This window comes from Garra rufa, chromosome 24 (genome assembly GCF_049309525.1).
Source record: "Garra rufa chromosome 24, GarRuf1.0, whole genome shotgun sequence".
Classification (NCBI taxonomy): domain Eukaryota; kingdom Metazoa; phylum Chordata; class Actinopteri; order Cypriniformes; family Cyprinidae; genus Garra; species Garra rufa.
The window spans coordinates 5,660,341-5,680,978 of record NC_133384.1 but is presented as its reverse complement, the minus strand read 5'-3'; the positions used below and the strand labels follow the sequence as shown (position 1 = coordinate 5,680,978).

General features: G+C 37.7%; 2 protein-coding genes across 2 annotated transcripts; one reads left to right on the top strand and one right to left on the bottom strand.

The window, feature by feature from the left end:
- Positions 1-5,750: 5,750 nt before the first annotated feature.
- Positions 5,751-9,311, top strand: gjd4 (gap junction protein delta 4). Its single transcript, XM_073831265.1, has 2 exons — positions 5,751-5,814; positions 7,429-9,311. The coding sequence occupies exons 1-2, from the start codon at positions 5,751-5,753 to the stop codon at positions 8,631-8,633; spliced, it is 1,269 nt and encodes a 422-aa protein (XP_073687366.1). The 3' UTR covers positions 8,634-9,311.
- A 5,281-nt stretch (positions 9,312-14,592) lies between these two features.
- On the bottom strand, positions 14,593-17,200 carry fzd8a (frizzled class receptor 8a). The gene has a single exon (XM_073830497.1). It carries the CDS (start codon positions 16,888-16,890, stop codon positions 15,136-15,138), a length of 1,755 nt encoding a protein of 584 aa, XP_073686598.1. The 5' UTR covers positions 16,891-17,200; the 3' UTR covers positions 14,593-15,135.
- Positions 17,201-20,638: the final 3,438 nt, after the last annotated feature.

The window sequence follows — 20,638 nt, the reverse complement described above, 5'->3', positions numbered from 1 at the left end:
TTGAATTCCAGCATGGTCTAAAGATGATCTGAGCCAATTTTGGTGAAAATCAGACCGTCTAGGGCGATTTCGAAAAAATTGGTTTTACGAACTAATAAAAATAGCGAAAAATAAACTAAACTCTACGATTTTTACATTTTGGTATTCATTTGACTCTGCATTTTCCCTCTAGACCTTAAAGGTTTGAAAGTTATTAGCATAAAATAATTGAAATTTTGGACAAGTGGTGGCGCTAAAGACTCCAAACTTGCTATGGTTAATGTTGAGACTGTCCTCTATCAGAGTGGCAAATTTCACGACTTTCCCGCAAGAGGTTCTATGGGCTGCCATAGACTTCCAGAGCAAAAGAAAAAGAATGCTAACGGATACAATAGGTGCCATCGCACATGCGGAGCTCGGCCCCTAATTATACCCGTGTACGAAAACGGTTACAAAAACTTGCTGTTTTACCACCTCTAGTGGACATTTCGGTTGGAAATTGCAGTTATATTTCACTTACTTTGCGTTTTTGTTTTCGTCAAGAGATCAGATAGGACTTTCCGTTTGAGTAAAAACTTTTTTTTTCGGCATCACAGGTGAAGTAAAGCAATTATAGCAAATATAGATTTTTATTTTATTTTTATTTTTTTTTTGCAGCAATGAAAACACAATTTTCCTTAGTAATTGCTACAGATGACTTCAAAATGCCCATTATTTTCAAGCAGTATGTTCATGCTTATATTATAATCATTTTTTGCCAGGTATTTTATCTTGATTGCCCAAAAACGTCTTAACACTTTTACTTAAAAATAGTTTAATCTAAATATAGTGCACACTTTGTGTTTTTTGTATACAATACAGTATATAGGCTATGTGATGCTAACATATCCGACTGGACATACAAAGTTTATATATTTCTTGCAAAATCAAAAGACAAAAAATTTGGAAATTATATTTTGTATGAAGAAAATTAAGCCTATTTTAGGACCATACGATTTTATGTTTTAATGGGCTTAATTTATCTTATTCATACAATATATGTGACCCTGGACCAGGGTCAATTTTTGAAATTGACCCTGGTCCAGGGTCACATATATTGTATGAATAAATTAAATATTGAGAAATTTGCTTTTAAAGTTGTGCAAATGAAGTTCTTAGCAATGCATATTACTAATCAAAAATTAAGTTTTTATATATTTCCCAGTGGTTTTTGGCATAAAAGAAAAATCGATCATTTTGACCCATGCGATGTATTTTTGGCTATTACTACAAATATACCCATGCTTCTGGTTTTGTGGTCCAGGGTCACACATAATTTTTAATTTCTTTTGATTTTGGGATGAAATATGACCTTGATATGTTCTCGACAGGCTTTGTGAGAATCACTCCCCGAGCAAAGTACTCGTGTTTAGATACGATACTAGACTAACCGTGTATCTAAGGCAGAGAAATCAGATCTCGTTTTGGTTCATTTCCTGAAGATAAAGGAAGTTTTACCAAAGTTCTTCTCAAGGAAGATCTGTTCTTTGCAAATGGTGGCGCTTTAGACTCCCTCGCACATTTTAAGAGTGTTGGAAACTGTTGAAATCAGGGAAAATGTTCAAGAAAAGTGTCTTTGGGGAGCAAAACGGAATCATAAATCGACTGATTTGAAGCATTTGAAGATTGTATTATTCTATTTATTTTCTGTGAGCATGTGAGGATGCGGCCCAGCGTTGGATTTGAAGACGGTGTTCTAAACTCGAGTCTTAGTGATAGGTGGCGGTAGGCTGGCGAATGGCGAGTGGCAAGTTTTAGCCGTGTGCACTGAACTCTACCTCTGCATAGAGTTTTTGTTTCTTATTTAATACCTCTCTCTTGCTCTTTCTGTCTATTTCTCTGTACTCTTTCTCATTTTCATTGCAATTTCTAGGAAATTACAAATTCTTTCAGAACATTTCTACTATAAGTGGTTTCCTGTGAGAAAAAAAAAAAAAGAGAGAGAGAGAGAGAAAACTGCTGTAGTTGTGACTTTTTAATTTTATGTTCGGTCACTGGTTGTATGCCTGTTATTATGAATAATACATTGTTGTTGTCATTTGTTTCTGTTCCAAAGGTTAAACCCTTCTTCAGTATCTGTTTTCAGTGTGTGCCAAAGGCTGAATCCTATCTCCTATGTATGATCTTAGTTGATTCTACTTTCTGTTTAACTAAGTGAACCCAGTCGCCTGCGGTCGTCCGCCCAGGAGCTGGAGGCTACAATGGTCGCATGCAGTTTTTTTTTTTTTTTTTTCTCAAACTATGATTTTTAACTGAAGCTCCCAGTTCAGAAGCAATGTTTAGAAACGGCCACAAGAATAAACTTTTAAAAGTTGCAATAAAAACTTGTTTGTGTTTTTAATGAGTCTCATCATGTGATATAAAGTGCCTTGCAAAAGTATTCATACCCCTTAATTTTTATTTTTTTTTTCACATTATGTTGCTGCCTTATGTTAAACTGTTTTTAATTACTTTTTCCCCACATCAATCTACACTCCATACACCATAATGACAAAGCAAAAACAGAAATGTTACAACTTCATACATTTATTTAAAAAAAAATAAAAAATAAGTATGTTGCATAAGTATTCACACCCTTAATTTAGTACTTCGCTGAATCACCTTTTCAGCCTCAAGTCTTTTTGGGTTTGATGCAACAAGATTTGCACATCAACATTTGGCAATTATCTGCCATTCTTCACCTCACCTCTCAAGCTCTATCAGCTTGGATGGGGGCAGACATTTCCAGGCTTCTCCAGAAATGTTTGATTGGACCACTCAAGGACATTCACAGAGTTGTCTATAAGCAACTTTTGCTGTGTGCTTAGGGTCATTGTCCTGTTGGAAGGTGAAACTGCTGCCCAATCTGAGGTTCTGAAAGCTCTGGACAAGGTTTAAACCTCAGGGTTTAGTTTTTGCTCTAATATTTATTTTCAGCTGTTGGACCTTTTATTAGGATATGTGTGCCTTTCCAAATCATACCCATTCAACTGAATTTGCCACAGGTTAATTTCACTCAAAGTGTAGTAACATCTACAAGCAATAATGTCCCAGATGATTTTAGTTTTTTTACTTATAATAAATATGGTGTATGGAGTGCAGATTGATGTGGGGGGGAGGGGGAAGTAATTTAAAGCAGTTTAACATTAGGCAGCAACATAAAATGTGAAAAAAATGAAGGCGTGTGAATACTTTCGCAAGGCACTGTAAGATGTTAATTTCTGTTTGACCCTGATTTTTTTCCCTCCAAATTGTTGCGTTAGTCGTCAAACTGAAACCACAGTGATTTCAAAGCAATTTTGAAACTATTATAAGGCAAAAAAAAGAACTTTCATATTTTCATTTAAAATTAGCTGCACAGGAAAACAAAATAACAATAAATAAAGAACAAAAAAATATTACGTAGAGTGACTTTTTGCTCACTAAGGTGCAAATAACTACAAGTTAGTATAAATAATATCTAATATTATTTGTGCTTAGTGTACGTTTTATCTATTGTTATTTGTACATCATATGCCTCTTTTTCTTATGCCTTTTCTTGGGAAAATGGATTTATCGCAGTTCTTTACAGTGCTGCCACAGTCTAGTAACTGAGAGACAAAATTAACCAAAAAAAAAAACATTTTGATAATTGTTTTTTGACTGTGAATCTCAAATAGATGAAGAAACTTAGAAAATAGATGAATTTTCCTGGGGTGATTTTGAAAATGAGTCTAAATTTTGAGTAAACTTTGAGTTTGAAATTTCAGTTCTTACGCATTTCATATTTTAGTGTTTGACAATTTACAATAAAGGTTTGCAGTTTTTTACCTCACTCAGTTTTTCAGAGTGTTGACTTTGGGCAAACTAAATGGAACGGGGGTCGATGTAGTTTAGAGAATTCACCAGAATTCACCTTAATTTTCAGACCGACTTCAACTGGAAACCACTAATTTGGCCACTTTAGACTAAAGTGTCTCCTCATTATTATTAGAAGAGGCACCATTTAAGTCTTTTTTATTAGCATTATTCAGTAAACACTGTGTAATCAAATTTACTGTTCATTGCTTGAAGATATGGAACGTTGGAGCTAGAAAGGTTTGATACATTTTCTTTGAAACCATCAAATCCAGTCGTAAATTGCATTGCACATCATTTTATGAAATAAATAGTTCAATGACATGTCCAAAAATAAAGCAACAACTATACCGACAAAGTCACTCTGAAGCCAGAGCATATGGCCCATGTGTTTCCATCCTAAGTCTTTGGCTTTACACCTCTAAATGTGTCCCTGGTGAACTACGCCATTGCTAGTTAACTTAAATATGTCTTTATCAAGCAGAGCCAAACTGCTAATCCAATTACAGAGATATAGAGGCGAAAAAATGAAATTATTGAAATATTTTAGACTTTAGTAGTAAATCATCTGGGGCATACAGTATGTTCTAAATAGTCAATTACCACGAATGTAGAAAGTGTATTTGTGTGCTCAAAATAACAAAGTTTGGTTAGACTTGCAAATGCCGTATTTGCATTGTCTTTTCCTTGCAGGCATAAAATGAAACAGTTGTTCGCCTACTCGCTTTTAAAAACAGGATGCAATTTGCTGTACTCCTAGTGTAATCAATCTCATAAACATGTTCCAAAAAAAGACCTAATTTCCATAATTGCATTTCCAAGACAGTTTAATAATAATATTTAAGCAGAACCCAAGAGCGTCTGACGCAAATAGCCTTTATTTTTGCAAATATTCCTTGTTAATGAATACATTACCATTTTGGTTTAAGTGACTGCGAAATAATTCTCTAAATTAGGTCCACTACGATTTCCCTCTCACTTAATGTGTCAAAAGTTTTACAAGTTTTACAGTAAGCGTTTCCTTCCTAAGCAGGTGCCAATATAGTTTGCGTACCTATAAGTCTCCATTCATTAAACGCAAGTCCTTCAAACCCTCTGTCCAGATGTCCCTCATTCAGAGGTCATTTAGCCAGGGCTAAAAGCTTCTAGAGATTCCACTATGATCTCCTCTGATCCCACGGCATTCAGTCATGTCAAACACCCTCAAGGACAAAGCTAAAGAGGGGATTCTTTTTAATAATGTAATAATATTAGAACCTAGTGCACCGCTAACAGAAGCCAACCTAAAAGGTCCTTGAAGAATTCATATCAAAAGTTTAATTTATACATCTAACAAAACACTTAGATACAGATATCCAAATGGCATCGGTATCCTAAAAGGTTTAAATAAATGCACCATATTGAAATTCACATCAACGCAGTCTTTCATAAAGATTCTGCCTCGTATGACTGACATTGAAATGCTTTTCATCATACATGCGAATTTAATACGGTTATTTGATGCCTGATCCGGCTAGTTATTCTCCTGTAAGGACAAACAGAGCCCAAATATCACGGCAAGGCCTGCGTGCCGACATGCCTTTGGTGGGTAAGAATAGCCTCACAATGGAGCTCACATCTCTCGTCTTCTGTTGTCTGAGAACAGTTGTTGTCAGGACAGAGTCAGAAGTAAGATGGGAAGCCAAGTTGGTGGATACACGCGAGTTGTGCTGTTGCGGTTTTTACCCGACCTGGTTTGTAGGACCTGACCAGGATTTTGAGTGCTTGTAAATGGGGCTTATTTTTAATGCCTGCTTGGACTGAGTTTAATACGGACTGTTAAATATTTTCCTTGTGTGGAATCAAGTGGGCTGTGAGTTGACCAGTGGGATATCCTGTGCGGTAGTCTCCAGGTTTGGAGGCCTAAATCTGCTGGGATGGCTAAACAGACCGTTTCTGAAGTGATCTTCATAACACTGAATCACAACATCACCCTCATAGGTACGTGCACGCTTTTGATATTCTAATACGCATTCATACAATGGCTTCAGAAAGTATTTAGGCACTTACAGTTGAAGTCAAAAGTTTACACACACCTTGCGGAATCTGTGAAATGTGAAGTATTTTACCTGAATAAAAGGGATCATTTTTTATTTAGTACTGAACTAAATACAATATTACACATAAAATACGTTTACAGTCCACAAGAGAAAATAATAATTGAATTTATAAAAATGACCCTGTTCAAATACACTTGATTCTCAATACTGTTTTGTTACCTGAATGATCCACAGATGTGTGTTTTTTTTAGTGATTTGTTGTTTATGAGTCTCTTGTTTGTCCTGAACAGTTAAACTGCCCGCTGTTCTTCAGGAAAATCCTTCAGGTCCCACAAATTTTTTTGTTTTGTTTGTTTGTTTGTTTATTTGAACCCTTTCCAACAATGACTTTTCACACTGAGGACAACTGAGAGACTCATATGCAACTATTATAGAAGATTCAAACGCTCCAGAATGCTCCAGAAGGAAACACAATGCATTAAGAGCCAGGGGTGTAAACTTTTGAACAGAATGAAGATGTGTACACTGTTATTTTGCCTAAATATCACACTTTTTTCATTTAGAACTGCCCTTCAGAAGCTACAGAGGATACTTGCATGTTCCCTAGAAGACAAAATAAGTAAAATGTAACCTGATCTTCAAATTCCAAAAGTTTTCACCCCCTAGCTCTTAATGCATCGTTTTTCCTGGATCTCAAAATCATACAGTCATTCTTAGAAAAGCTTCAAATACACAAAAATGCTGAAAAACTGTTAACTGTTCAGGACAAACGGGACCCATGAACAACTATCACTAAAAAAAAAAAAAAAAAAAAAACAGCTGTGGACCATTCAGGTAACAACACAGAATCAAGAGTATGTATACTTTTGAAAAGGGTAATTTTCATAAATTCAATTATTATTTTCTCTTGTGGACTATAAGTAAACATCTTTTATTTGAAATATCTTATTCAAGTCAGTGCTAGCTAAAAAATAGCATGCATTTTGTATGGTCCCTCTTATTTTGGTAAACGTATGGCAGATTCTGAAAGGTGTATGTAAACTTTTGACCTCAACTGTCGAACAACAGATATACTGATTAAAGTTAAGATGTAAAGTATTTGGACACTTGCTAGTTGCCAAAAGTTATGGATGTTGCTAGTAAACGTTTAGGTAAAGTCATAACATCGAGGACAATATCCACTGAATATAAAGCACAAAACTGATATGATCCTGCTGCCAATCTTCTGCCATAAATACTCTAGAGGTCTTCAACCCTGCTACTGGGTAGCCACTGTCCTGCAATGTTTATTTCCAACCTACTTCAGGACACCTGCTTGTGTATTTTCAAGAAGTCCTGAAGAGCTAGATTAGTTGCTTCAGGTGTGTTTGATTAGGATTGGAGCTAAACTTTGCAGGAAAGCGAGTCCCCAGGAGCAGGGTTGAAGGCCTCTGCATCTAAAACAATTGGGTATATCTTATATGTTGTCGTTAACATAATATTGAAGTTCCGTAATATTGAACATAATAAATTATAAGTCAAAATTATAAAAGAACTGTGTTCTTTTGCTCCTTAGGGAAAGCATGGCTCATCCTGGTGGTATTCCTAAGGATCCTGGTCTTGCTGTTTGCTGGTTATCCCCTCTACCAGGATGAACAGGAACGATTTGTGTGTAACACCATTCAGCCTGGTTGTGCCAATGTGTGCTACGACATGTTTGCCCCTCTTTCCCTTTTCCGATTTTGGCTGGTGCAGCTCACCACCCTGTGCCTTCCCTATGTCATGTTCATCATCTATGTGATCCACAAAGTGAGTTCTGGCCTACCTTCTGATAGCGGAACTTCAGAGTCCATAAAAGCGGACTCCATCTATAAGATCCATCAAGAATCTTTCAGGAAAGCATCTCTTTGTAAAACCGTTGTGAAGGCTGAGAAGGGGCGAGAGCAGTACTTCACAGGTGCCTACATCTTGCATCTCTTGCTTCGGATACTTGTAGAAGCTGGATTTGGAGCTGCACATTATTACTTGTTTGGCTTCCACATCCCCAAACGCTTTATGTGTCAGCAGTCACCTTGTACAACAATGGTGGACTGCTACATCTCTAGACCCACTGAGAAAACCATCATGCTGAACTTCATGTTGGGGGCAGCAGCTTTGTCCTTGCTGCTAAACATGTGTGACCTAATCTGTGCCGTCAAACGCTCTGTGAGGCAAAAAAGCAAAGGGAAGATGCTAGTAGAAAAGATGTACGCAGAGGAGCAGTATTACCTGTCCGGGAACGGGAATCAAGTTGTGGACGCCAGTATGCCGCCGACTCAAGATGTGATGGCACCGGGAGTGTTCCGCAAAAGAGGGACCAGAAACTCAAGTGGTGATGAAGCTGCTTCCGTTCTTTTGGACGATGATCTTCCACCATCCGCAACTTTTGGAGGAATGCCTACAATTGCTGGAATGCCTGGTTCCAACCACAATGACGATAGCAGTAGTTACCAACCCACCCAGGAAGATGGGATGGTAAGAGAGGGCAGTGAAGTGGCACTGTACCCTAGTGAGTCTTTGGGGACTCCTAGATCCATTAGAGTTAGCAAACGTGGTCGTCTCAAACCTCCACCACCTCCACGAAGGGACAAACTAGCTGCTCAAGGTGCAATTGATGTCTCGGGAGCAACAGCGGTGTGTTCCAGAAGAGTAGGGCAATATACTCTGGTAGAAATGAAGACTGGGGAGGACGTACCAACTTGCAATGGAGACACACAAGAGAAAAGGTCGGAATGGGTTTGACCCAGAAGATTAAGCGATTACTGATTGGAACTTGACTGGAACATAGTGACTTGATTGGAATAGATTTCTTGGAGAAACAAGGTGAAATGAGAGGTATTATTAGATGTCAGCGTCATGGATACATGCCAACTCTTGGATCAGCTACGCCCATCAGCATCCACCTGCCTCTCATGTTTGTGTTAGCGCATGTCTTTCTTTCACAAGCCAGACGGGCCTTGACCTGCCTTGCCCCTGCGACAATCAAGGGACACCGAAGGCCTTTCTAAAAACAGGCCTGTTGCAACCACCCAGGGTCTCTGAGGTTAAGCTAAGACTGACATACTTTCTGCTTCAACAGGGGTGGCCACCAGACAAGAACAACCCTGAGGGTGTGAAGGTTCTTCCTGCTTTAAAGGTCCTCCAAAATCCTCCCCCCTGCAACACCTCAAGAACTGTCGATTGTCAGTCAACAGCACCCCGTCATAAAGCAATTACCCAGGCTGCTTTTGTATTTATGGATGTAGCTTGTAACACTATTTCAAGGACCCGCTGGGGTTTGGTTTGAAGCTTTAAAACAAACACTTAAAATAGAGCTCCATAATCTGGTGTAACAGGAGAGCAAGACGATGCGCGCCTTTCAGACTGTCAGAAGCTAGCCGCAACATGCAAACGATTAGACATGTTAGCTTTGGACAGTCACCTAGACTGCAGCCCTCCTGTCTTCACAATGTCAGTCATGTGTCTCTTTAAACACACCAGTGGCTTCTGGGATTGCCTCTTTATGAAGTTTCCTTATACATGACGATTTGTAGTTGTAGCTTTTGTCTTTTCTTTTGCTGCTAGGAATCTTTAGTATGGTGTCAAATGGTTTGCAAGTCAGAGACACTTCAACCCGATCTCATGGCAATTCGTACATAGTTTTCGGAGTGGCTATTTTTGCTTAATCGGACGTATTTTATGAGTTCCCCAATTCGAATGAATTTGTGCGAATGACCTACACCAGTGGTACCTAACCAGCCCCTAAACCTACCAGTCACTGGGGTCTTGTACAAATCGTACAAAATCAGACAAGTGAGGTTGTATGAATTCGTACAAATCAGCCACCTCGTAAAATACGTGCAAATTGGTCTTGAGATAGCGTTGGACTCTTTGGAATTGTTTTTATTACCTGAGCAAATTACACTCCACTTTAAAAGGGCTAAGAAATATTAGTCATATTTCATATATTACACTACTTGAAATGGGTGATTATTACAAAAACAACAGACTACATGAACTTACGTATCTCAAAATGCAACGCATTCTGTTTCACTTAAATGCAATTTCGTTTCAATTGTGATGACCGTTTCCAAGATGACAGTTGGACCCCACTCATGTGAGTTCATGTGATGTCTAGTAATGTGTTGATGAGTCGAATCAGGTGTTTTTGATTAGGTACTGTGTATGTGTACTGTTTTATGCCACCAGAAACAGGGTTGCCATTGAGTAGCATATGTAGCATTCTATTAAAAACGAACAGATCATGCCCTCAAGTGGACAGACATGCGCACAACTCTCTGAAGATGGACAATTCTTCACTACTGCAAATGTTTGCACATCAATGTCCTATTATATTTGCATTCATGTTATTTCAACTGACTGTTTTTGACAATGAACCAAATATATGTTTATATAAATATAGCCTACTGTTTGATGTATCTGTAGGCTTAGTGTTATATTAAAACTTCACTGTAACTAAACATTTTAAAACATAATTTACCTTTTACTGCATCATTAGGCGAAAAGGTGTTTATAAAGACTACGACAAAGTTACAGTTTGCCAGTTATCATGTCAGTTCTTTCTGGGTGTGAGAATTTCTCTTTAATGGCTGCAAAATTTGACTGTGCATGTGTTTTTGATTTTTGAAAATGTTTATCATGTCACCACAGTAGTGAATTTTAGCGTACAACGTGTTTTAAAATATAAAAGTGAAGTTGTATTTGAACATTGCACAATTAGTTTGTTCTTGATGTGACATATTCATTCTGAGATCGAATATTAAAATAAGATTTAATTTGAGACCAAGAAACCGCCTCTTAGACTATGGGCACTTTTATGTACTTTGGTCATATTTTTAAAAATACATACAATTTTGGACAAATTCCTCTTTATTTGTCAAGCTAACAATAAAACCAACCTAAAAAAAATTCACTACCTTTCTATTATGATTTTTTCATACTTTTCAACCTTCTTATAGGTGTCAAAATCACTGTTTTCTCCTTGTCGCACACCCAGACTTTTAAACTTCAACAATGAAAATAGAGTTTAAAAATATGACTTATCTGGTAACTATTAATGTACCTGAATTAAGCACTAGTAAAATAATTAAAATCCATTATAGTGTTTAATGTGAGACCTCTATCAATATTTCTTTTTATACAAAATATAGCTGTCGCACAGTATTGGTGTCATTTCCACCACAGCACTGTAATGTATCTTTAAAAAGTTTGTGTGAAAGATTTTTTAGGTGGTTTCAATGGAAATGTTCAGGGACATCAGAGCACATTTTGGACATGGAGGGAATTTAAATTTTCATCAACAACAAATGAAGAAAAATCAAAGTAAATATTGCTTGATCAGTGAATATATTTATTCTACGTCATTTCCACCACATACTGTACCATCAAGGGTGTTATTAAAAAGCTAAAAATTTTAAGTTAAATAAGAGTATTTTACATACACAAAATGCTAAGTAATTATTCAAAGCCAGTCAGTGAAGCTATCTTCCATTTTTTCACAAAAAACTATAGAAATGTCATTTCCACCACAGTCATTTCCACCACACTGCCCTCTGTGGTGGAAATGACATTTATGGTTACAAAGTACAATTTATATGGATTGTGAAAATAGATTTGCATGATCTGCAAATGTTTCAATCCAGAAACAGTCATGTTCCAGCATAGGGACGAAGCTTTTCTATATTTACCTTAATTTCTTGTCATTTCCACAATACGCTGTCATTTCCACCACCACCATGTCATTTCCACCACACACACATTTTTAAAAAAATATTTAAAAGGTTCTTATCACACATTAAAAAAATTATCCACAATTTATGAACCATGCTCTACTTAATATAAAAACCAAAGTTATTCTATTTTTTTAAATAACAGCTGTATATTGAGATGCACATTTGTTCATTGCAGGTCAAAAATAAAAAGTAAAATATTAACTATTTCTCTTGTAATCTAAGTTTGTCCTCTTACAGACCTTAAAACTAGACAAATTATTTAAACTTATGAGACTGTTATGTGACTTTTGAACAAATTTTTTTTTCTTCAAATTCTCAAGGCTAAAAGTGCACCTAGTTGAAGAAACGCCCACCTATGTGAACTTTCACTGTTACTGCTCTCTGCTGGCAGGAGTTGATACTGCACTCCTCTGGCTTCAATGGATCTTTATTGGAATGGTAAATTGCATTGTGGCAGGGTCGTAAAATGGGCGTAATCTAGCGCCGCGGAAGTTAAGTCTTTAATTGGTCAAGTAACACTGGGCTAAATGATAATATTAATAATCTTATTTTAACTCTTCAATGTATATTGTAATTAAATCGCTAATAATATCAGACTTGTTATTCAGGTGTAATTTATTGCCCAGACCGCTGCTCAAAAAGGCGCGTGGAAGTGGTCACGTGGTATCTGTTACTTTTCTCAGCACTGTTGGGTAAAGGCAAATCATTTGCAGTTACTAAATGAGGCTTTTGTTGATTAATAATGACGTATTTGTGACTCTGGACCACAAAACCTGTCTTAAGTAGCACGGATATATTTGTAGCAATAGGCAAAGAAAATGGTATAGGTCAAAATGATCAATTTTCCTTTAATGCCAAAAATTATTAGGATATTAAGTAAAGATAATGTTTTATGAAGATATGTTGTAAATGTCCTACCGTAAATATACCTAAACTTAAATCCAGATTAGTAATATGCATTGCACTTCATTTGGACAACTTTAAAGGCGATTTTCTTAATATTTAGATGCACCCTCAGATTCCAGATTTTCGAATAGTTGTCTCTCGATCAACTGAACACTTATTTATTCAGATGATGTATAAATCTCAATTTCCAAAAAAAAATTACCCTTATGACTGGTTTTGTGGTCCAGGGTCACATTTAGTTTTAAAATGTATTTTAAAATAAGGCATAATAAAAGAAATGCTATTAAACATCATATAAAAACTGTTTCGGTTTTTAGTATGTGAAGTGAACTGATTAACAAATGCTATACTTCTACTAGCTATAGTCTTGTGGCTTATCTAATATTAACAATATTACCCCAGCAAACAAAAATAGGCTGGATGAGAGGACGGAATATTTCAAAATCTTATTTATATGCTTTAAACTAAGACTTTATCACGGTTGACTATTATTGCATTTACGACAATTTTATGTTCTACCAATAACATATTTACATTGTAATAATGGCAGGATTTGATCTACACAAGGGTTAATTTATCGCAAACCGATGTTTATTTGTAAAACAGGAAACCATTTTAACAAACATTTCCACACTTTCTTATACAAAAGTATTTGCCTTCACACCCAATGCACTCAATGTCCGTGCCTATTGCTCTCGGATGTGTAGAAATTTGCATATCTGTGGCTACTTAATTTCAGCTACAAACTAATTGGTAAGCGTGAACAACTTACGAAAGTATCTGATAATGTGTGTTACTACAGTATTTGATTTAAGACGAAAAATTCCTGCAAGTTAAACTTGGTAAAGAGTAACTGTAAATCTTCACATTAACCGCTAGATGGAGACACAGTACAGCAAAATAAGGCTTTATCGTTGTCAGAAGTTTAATAGTAATGCACTCTGAAATTAGTTTTAAAATGATTGTCATTTACTTCCTTAACATGCTTTATTTAATTTTTAATGAAGGACTTTACATTGATTTCCATGATTTCTTACCTTCTCCTTTTGAAGCATCACAAATCCTTTGAAATTATTGTTTTCGTTTTTTTTTTTTGGTGTACAGGTAAAGATGAAATACCACAGCAAGTTACTTGTAAGTGCAGACAGAAATGGTGCAAGCCTGACAACTCATTTAAAACTACAATATCCTTATGAAATGTTTAAACTAACCTAATTGTGTCAGAATATCAGAGTTATTACACAAATGATTTCTCATAAGCACTCTGGTGTCATTTGGTTTAGCATGAAAAGTGTTTATGAACCCAGTTATGGTTTAGTTGTATGCAGACCTAAAAATATACAGAAATATTGTAGTAAGACCATCCAAAAGTTAGATTCTAAAAAATAATTGCTGTGTAATAGAATACAAAACGAACCATTTCATTTTGCAACAATTTCAGTGTCACTCTTTGTCTAAGAATCTCCATTGGAGTTTCACAAAACGGCTCTGTGGATTACGTAAGAGACCACCTGTAGGTTTTCATTCACCGTCTCTGAGTGTAACTACTATTAATACAGCTGAAATTCAAAAAGGACGTTTTGATAGTGTTAAAAAAAAAAAAAATCAAACTGTCACAGGTTTTCTCTAACAAAACATGGCTGGGGCCCCGAGCTTCAAAAAATTTCTATAACGTCGATCAAAGGACAACGGCCTCAAATTAGACATTAAAAAACTTGGCTCATCAGTCTAAAGGTTCTATCTACATGGCACCTTTATTCTAGACTTTAAAAGAAAGATCAAAGTTTCCCCAGATGAAAAGGGCCCGTTTCCTGCATTTAAACCCCATTCCCCGGCCCTCTTTTAGTAAATTAAGTAGCAAGCACGTGAAGGGTTCAACAATTATGGAGATTCTCCAACACAAGGCCCTTGTCTCTAATTAGGCCTCAGATAGCTAAAAGAGTTTCTCTCAACAGAACCCACAAAAGCATCTTTGCAAAGCATCTTCAATGGGGATGACCACAAAGAGCCGATGCGGAGCACTCATTACCACAAGCTTCCTCAGAAAGCAGCACTTGGAGAAATTCAGATTCCTCAAAAAGTTTTTATTGTCAAAATAAAAGTCATATTTGCTTTTCATGTGGCATCTACACTATGTACAAATTTACAATAATTTTATAAATCATCTTTTATACAGAATTTACAAGTTCGTATAAATACATTTCGCAATTTAAAAAAAGAGAGAACGACAACCCGTATATAATAATAACAATAACAATAATAGGGCACTAAAACATTAAGGCTTATTTAAACCATCTTTGATTGTTCAGACAATTCAAAACTTGTCTTTCCAACAACGTGTAAAAGTAAATGACACGAAATGCTGCAAGTTGGGGACATGTGTTACTCCATTAGGAACAATGTAATGCCCGAATTCTCCTTAAGAATGACTGATTGCATGTCATGTCCATATCAATAGAATGGAATTAGCGCAACGTAATTGTTTCTGCATCGCTGCATTGTTTCAACCAGTTCGTCCGCTAATAGAAACCATCAACAAGTTCATTTGTATGCAAACGACTCAAACACTGAGAGAGACCCCCGACAATTAATAGGGCTTTCTCGTTTCAGACCTGGGACAAAGGCATCTGCTTGGGGCAGGACACCGAGCTGGCGGTACCGGACCTCCACGTTAATCCCGTGCTCACATCACTGTACATGGAGCCGCCGGAGCCCTTGCTGCCCCAGCAGCAGCGCGTACAGAAACTCCGCCAAGACTCCAGGGTCTTACCGGACCAAGTCCAAACTCCAGAGGTGATGCCCACCAGAAGGCACATGAAGTATTTGAGCATAAAAACGGCATAGTCCGGCCTCTTGATCTCCTGCTCCAATAAACACGAACAGTTATGAGTGATCTCCCAACTTTGTCTGTTGTGCTGCTCGTAGAAGTAACACGCCACGATGATGGTGGCGGGAACCGTGTAGAGCACGGTGAAGATCCCGATTCGGATCATCAGCTTCTCGAGCTTGTCCGTTTTAGTGCCACCCTGCTTAATGACACTTCTGATCCTAAAGAGCGACACAAATCCAGCCAAAAGAAACATGGTGCCGATGAACAGGTAGATCACAAGCGGCGCCAACACGAAGCCCCGCAGGTTGTCCAAGTTCTGGTTGCCCACGTAGCAGATCCCGGCGACCGGGTCGCCGTCCACCGAGCTCAGCGCGAGCACGGCTATAGACTTCATGGACGGGATGAGCCAGGCGGCCAGGTGGAAGTACTGAGAGTAGCCCGCGATGGCCTCGTTGCCCCACTTCATGCCCGCCGCCAGGAACCAGGTGAGCGAGAGGATGACCCACCATATCGAGCTGGCCATCCCGAAGAAGTAGATCAACAAAAACACAACGGTGCATAGCGCGGGGCCGGTGGTCTCGTAGTGTATGTGCTCCACGTCATATTCCCGGTTACACGCCACTTTCTCGTGCCCAGCAATTAATCGGACAATGTAGCCGATCGACACGAACATATAACAAGCTGAGAGGAAAATAATGGGGCGCTCGGGGTATTTAAACCGCTCCATGTCTATCAGGAAGGTAGCGACGGTGGCGAAGGTGGATATGAAGCACAGCACCGACCAGAGTCCGATCCAGAAGGCCGTGAAAGTCCGCTCGTCCTGGGTGAAATACGGGTTGTGGCACGGCATGGCGCAATTCGGGATCTGACCAGTCTTGACGCGGTTGTACAGCGGGTGTCGGTCGCTGTTGACCGCCACCATCGGAGCGCGACACTGGCATCCCGGCTCGCAGGGCTTACTCGCTTTGGCTCCGACACCCGGTCGCCCGCTTTTCTTTTTGTGCGGATTAAAGGCTTTGCTGGGGTAGTTGGTGGGTTTGGATAGCACCGGTGAAACCGTGGTGGAGTCGGTTCGGTTGTAGTCCATGCACAGCGTGTCTGGTGCTCCCTGCACGGGTAGCAAGTCGCACCTCATGCGATCCGGCCAAGGGAAGCCGTATTGCCGCATGAGCGGGGCGCAGCCCGCCTTGGCTCGCTCGCAGACGCTCCGGCACGGCGGTAGGGGTTTCTTATAGTCCTCCAGGCATATGGGGGTGTACATGCTGCACAGGAAGAACTTGAGATCCGGGGAGCACTGGATCTCCACCAGAGGCCAGAACTGGTGCACCTCCAAGCCGGCTTCATCCTGCGTGTCGTGGTTGAACTGGTTGGGCATGTAGGTGTAGTTATAACCGATGCCCTTGCACAGAGGAACGGCTATCTCCTGACAGGTGATCTCTTTGGCCGTGGTGCCGCTCGACCGGGGCAACAGGGCAAGCCCGAGGAACAGGTAAATCCCCAACAGGTAGCACTCCATTCTGTTTTTCCCCATCCCCTGTCAACACAAGCAATGCAGCGCTGGAAACAGTTCAGTTCAGATCTTGAAGAGCAGACCCATCTCCGCTTCACTTGTTTGGCACGGACTCGCGGTTGGGTTGCATACCGAGAATAAATAGCCCTCGGCCGGGCGCAGGCAAAATGGCTGAGGGAATAAATGCAAGCGTCTCTTATTTCCTCTCCTTGTTCCAGCTCCAGCGATTTGTTCCAAAATAAAGCCGCGTTTTAATACTCTAAACTTCTCTGCTAACAAAAACACTCCCGGTGTAAACGCGTTTTCTACATTCGTGCTGTTCACGAGAGCCTTTCTCATACAAATCAGTGCCGTGGAGTAGGACGCACTGAGTATAAAAGATAGCCGAGCGGACACGCCTCCCATACGCGGATAGCCAATCACAAAGCGGCGAGGGCGGGTTGCCGAGACGTGTCAATCACTTTTGCTCAAGGTGTACAATTGCAGAATGTTGTTTTTGAAAGGGAACACAAATTAGATCAAAGATACAAGTTTGTGCCTGAAGGAGGGAGATCATACATGAAACAAATTCAATGAATAAAATTAGCGTTTGCATTGAAACGCTAATGTATGGTTTTATGTTATTTGATGTCTTTATGTTTATAATGAAATGTCTATAGGTGTGCTTTAATGTGGCGAAATAGGATGCAAAACTAACATCTAAGGCATAACAGAGAATCAGTTATTTGTATATATTTATTTGCTGTTTAATAGAATTTATTGTTATTTATTTATTTATTTATTTATATTTTTATGCTATCTGTTCAAATTATTTTTGTGGCATGTTCATAAAAAAAGATATATATATATATATACACACACATTTAATAGCAGTACAAGAAGATGAATGTATCAATGCAAAAGTGTACATTTCAGGTGGTCAGAATGCTCAAAATGTAAAATATAAATATAAAATATACATTGTAAAACTTTTACCTTATTTTGCCTTTCAGATAAATATGTGAGGTGTGGCAAATTACTTTTTAAAAGTACAAATACACTACCAGTCAAAAGTTGTTGTTTTTTAAAATGTTTTTTGTTTTTAAATAAGTTTTTTATAATATTTTGTACAATATTATATTATAAATTTATAATTAAATATTTTTACTATTCAAAATAACTGCTTTCTATTTGAATATATTTTAAAATGTAATTTATTCCTGTGATTTCAAAGCTGAATGTTTAGCATCATTACTCCAGTCGCATAATCCTTCAGAAATCATTCTAATACCCTGATCTGTTGCTCAAAGCATTTATTATTATTATTATTATTATTATTATTATTATTATTATTATTATTATTATTATGTTGAAAACAGCTGAGTAAATTTTTTTTTTCAGATTTCTTCGATGAATAGAAAGTTCAGAAGAATAGCATTTATCTGGAATAAAATATTATGTAACATTATAAATGTCTTTAATAATCACTTCTGATCCATTTAAAACATCCTTGCTAAATAAAAGTATTAATTTCTATTATTAATTTCTTTAATTTAATTTCTGAAGGATTACGTGACACTAAAGAGTAATGATGCTGAAAATGTAGCCTTGGTCACAAGAATAAATTACATTTATTTTAATTATATTTATTTTATTTTATTTTATTTTACATTTTCAAATAAATGCAGGCTTGGTGAGTGAAAGATAATTCTTTAAAAAAAAACAAAAAAACATTACAAATCTTGTCGTTCAAAAACTTTTGACTGGTAGTGTATTCATAAATTATATAGAAAATGTTATTAAAATAGCTACCCATATTTATAACTTTGTTTGAATTTGTGGCTTTGGGTCCATCTGTAATTTCACCAACTAATGTTTACTGTCCGAGCCTCATTATTTCAGCCTATTATTTTACGAAACTCTGCATGGATATGAAATATAAAAACTACAGCAAGAGTCCGTCTCATCGGGCCCCCTAATGTATTGGGGTTAATTTGTGAATGATAGGGCCTGGCGGGGGTTGTCCCGCTGGCGGAGCGGGGAGTTGATGTTTTAATGGAGGTGTGGATGCGCGGAGCTCCTGCAGAGGATGTAATTACTGCAAACTCAAGAACAAGCAAAGCAGTTTGTTAAACAGTGGCAGCGGACAAGCAAACCCTTCCCCCAACTCATTATCACAGGCCGTCTTAAAGGAAACGCAATGTAATAGTAAAATTAGAGAGTGTAAAACATGATTAAAGAGCTCCCTCACAAATACTTTCATGTTCAAAAGCTACAGAAGGAGTTTTTTAACAGATTTTTTACGTGTGATCTCTTTGAACCATTGTTCGGCGTCTTAAAAGGCCCATACGTCCATCAGGAGTAATTACATTTACCTACATTTAATATGTATAAAGCTGTTTTCCTCTGCTACAACTGTTTAACGATTTCCATTACAAAGCCGCTGTGACGTTATGGGACATCACAAACCCGAAACCTGTCGCGCCGGTTTGTTTTTCTTCTCTTTGAGCTCCGATATCGCGATAATTATTTTACTCCTTTCTTTAGGGAAACTCGCAGGGATTTAGGAACAGGTGTGCCCTCTGAGGCTTGTGGCAAATGCGGGCAGATGAAAAGTAGAATCGCTTTCACTGATTATGTCCATTATTCCCCCAGCCATATTGATTAACAGGAAGATAGAGCACACTCTAGTCTCCAGCAGTTGGAGCGTAACCTTTTACCCTGGCTCTATCCCAGCTCCGGCCGGGCTTGGGTTACATAGTGCCCGGGCATTCCAGAGTTCAAATGGAATTAGTGCATCTGTTCGAAAGTTAATTTTCAAATCACCATTGAATGAGTCTTTAGAAAGAGCTGAAATGGTGGCCCGTGGCCATCGGCCAGAATAACACGCTTTCTCGTGTATCAGGCCTAAGGATTCTTTGTGCGCGTATTATTATTTCTAAAGCGTGGATTATGAAGCTTCAGATGGGAATTAATTTCTACAAGTAAAAGAGGCATTCTAATAGTATGCTAGTAATACAGTGTGCTTCTTTTGTAGTTTCTATGCAGTCTCTTCAAATTGTTTTCAGGCTATACATTCTTAAAAATAAAGGTGCTTTAAAAGGTTCTTCAAGCGATGCCATAGAAAAAAACATTTTTGGTTCCACAAAGAACCATTCAGTCAAAGGTTCGTTCAAGAACCATCTCTTTCTTACCTTTTTATAATCTGAAGAACCTTCTTTCGCCACAAAGTTCTTCAGATGTTTAAGGTTCGTTATGGAACCATTTAGACACATAAGGTTCTTCTATGGCATTGTGAAGAGTTTTTAAGAGTGTAATAACCAATAACTAAAAGTCAATTGTAATTAAAAGACTGTTAAGGTTAAATTGGTTTTTCTTTCTTTCTTTCTTTCTTTCTTTCTTTCTTTCTTTCTTTCTTTCTTTCTTTCTTTCTTTCTTTCTTTCTTTCTTTAACATGAGTCAAAACATACTATGATAATCACATTGATCTAAATCATTCGATGCTGAAAATTCAGCTTTGATCACAGAAATAAATTACATTTGAAAATATATTGAAAAAGAAAACTGTTATTTTAAATTGTAATAATATTTGATAATATGTATTTTTTTTCTTTTTTTTTTCTGCATTTGTGACCCTGAATCACAAAACCAGTCATAAGTTAAATATGCTTTTCATTGATGTATGGTTTGTTAGGATAGGACAATATTTGTCCGAGATACAACTGTGAGAAAATCTAAAATCGGAGGGTGCCAAAAATTCAAAATATTGAGAAAATCACCTTTAAAGTTG

Bases quoted from the DNA above. Each gene is read 5' to 3' on its own strand.
- gjd4 (XM_073831265.1), top strand. From the start codon at position 5,751: ATGGCTAAACAGACCGTTTCTGAAGTGATCTTCATAACACTGAATCAC. The intron at 5,815-7,428 runs GTACGTGCACGC...TTTGCTCCTTAG, and splicing joins TCACAACATCACCCTCATAG to GGAAAGCATGGCTCATCCTG.
- fzd8a (XM_073830497.1), bottom strand. From the start codon at position 16,890: ATGGGGAAAAACAGAATGGAGTGCTACCTGTTGGGGATTTACCTGTTC.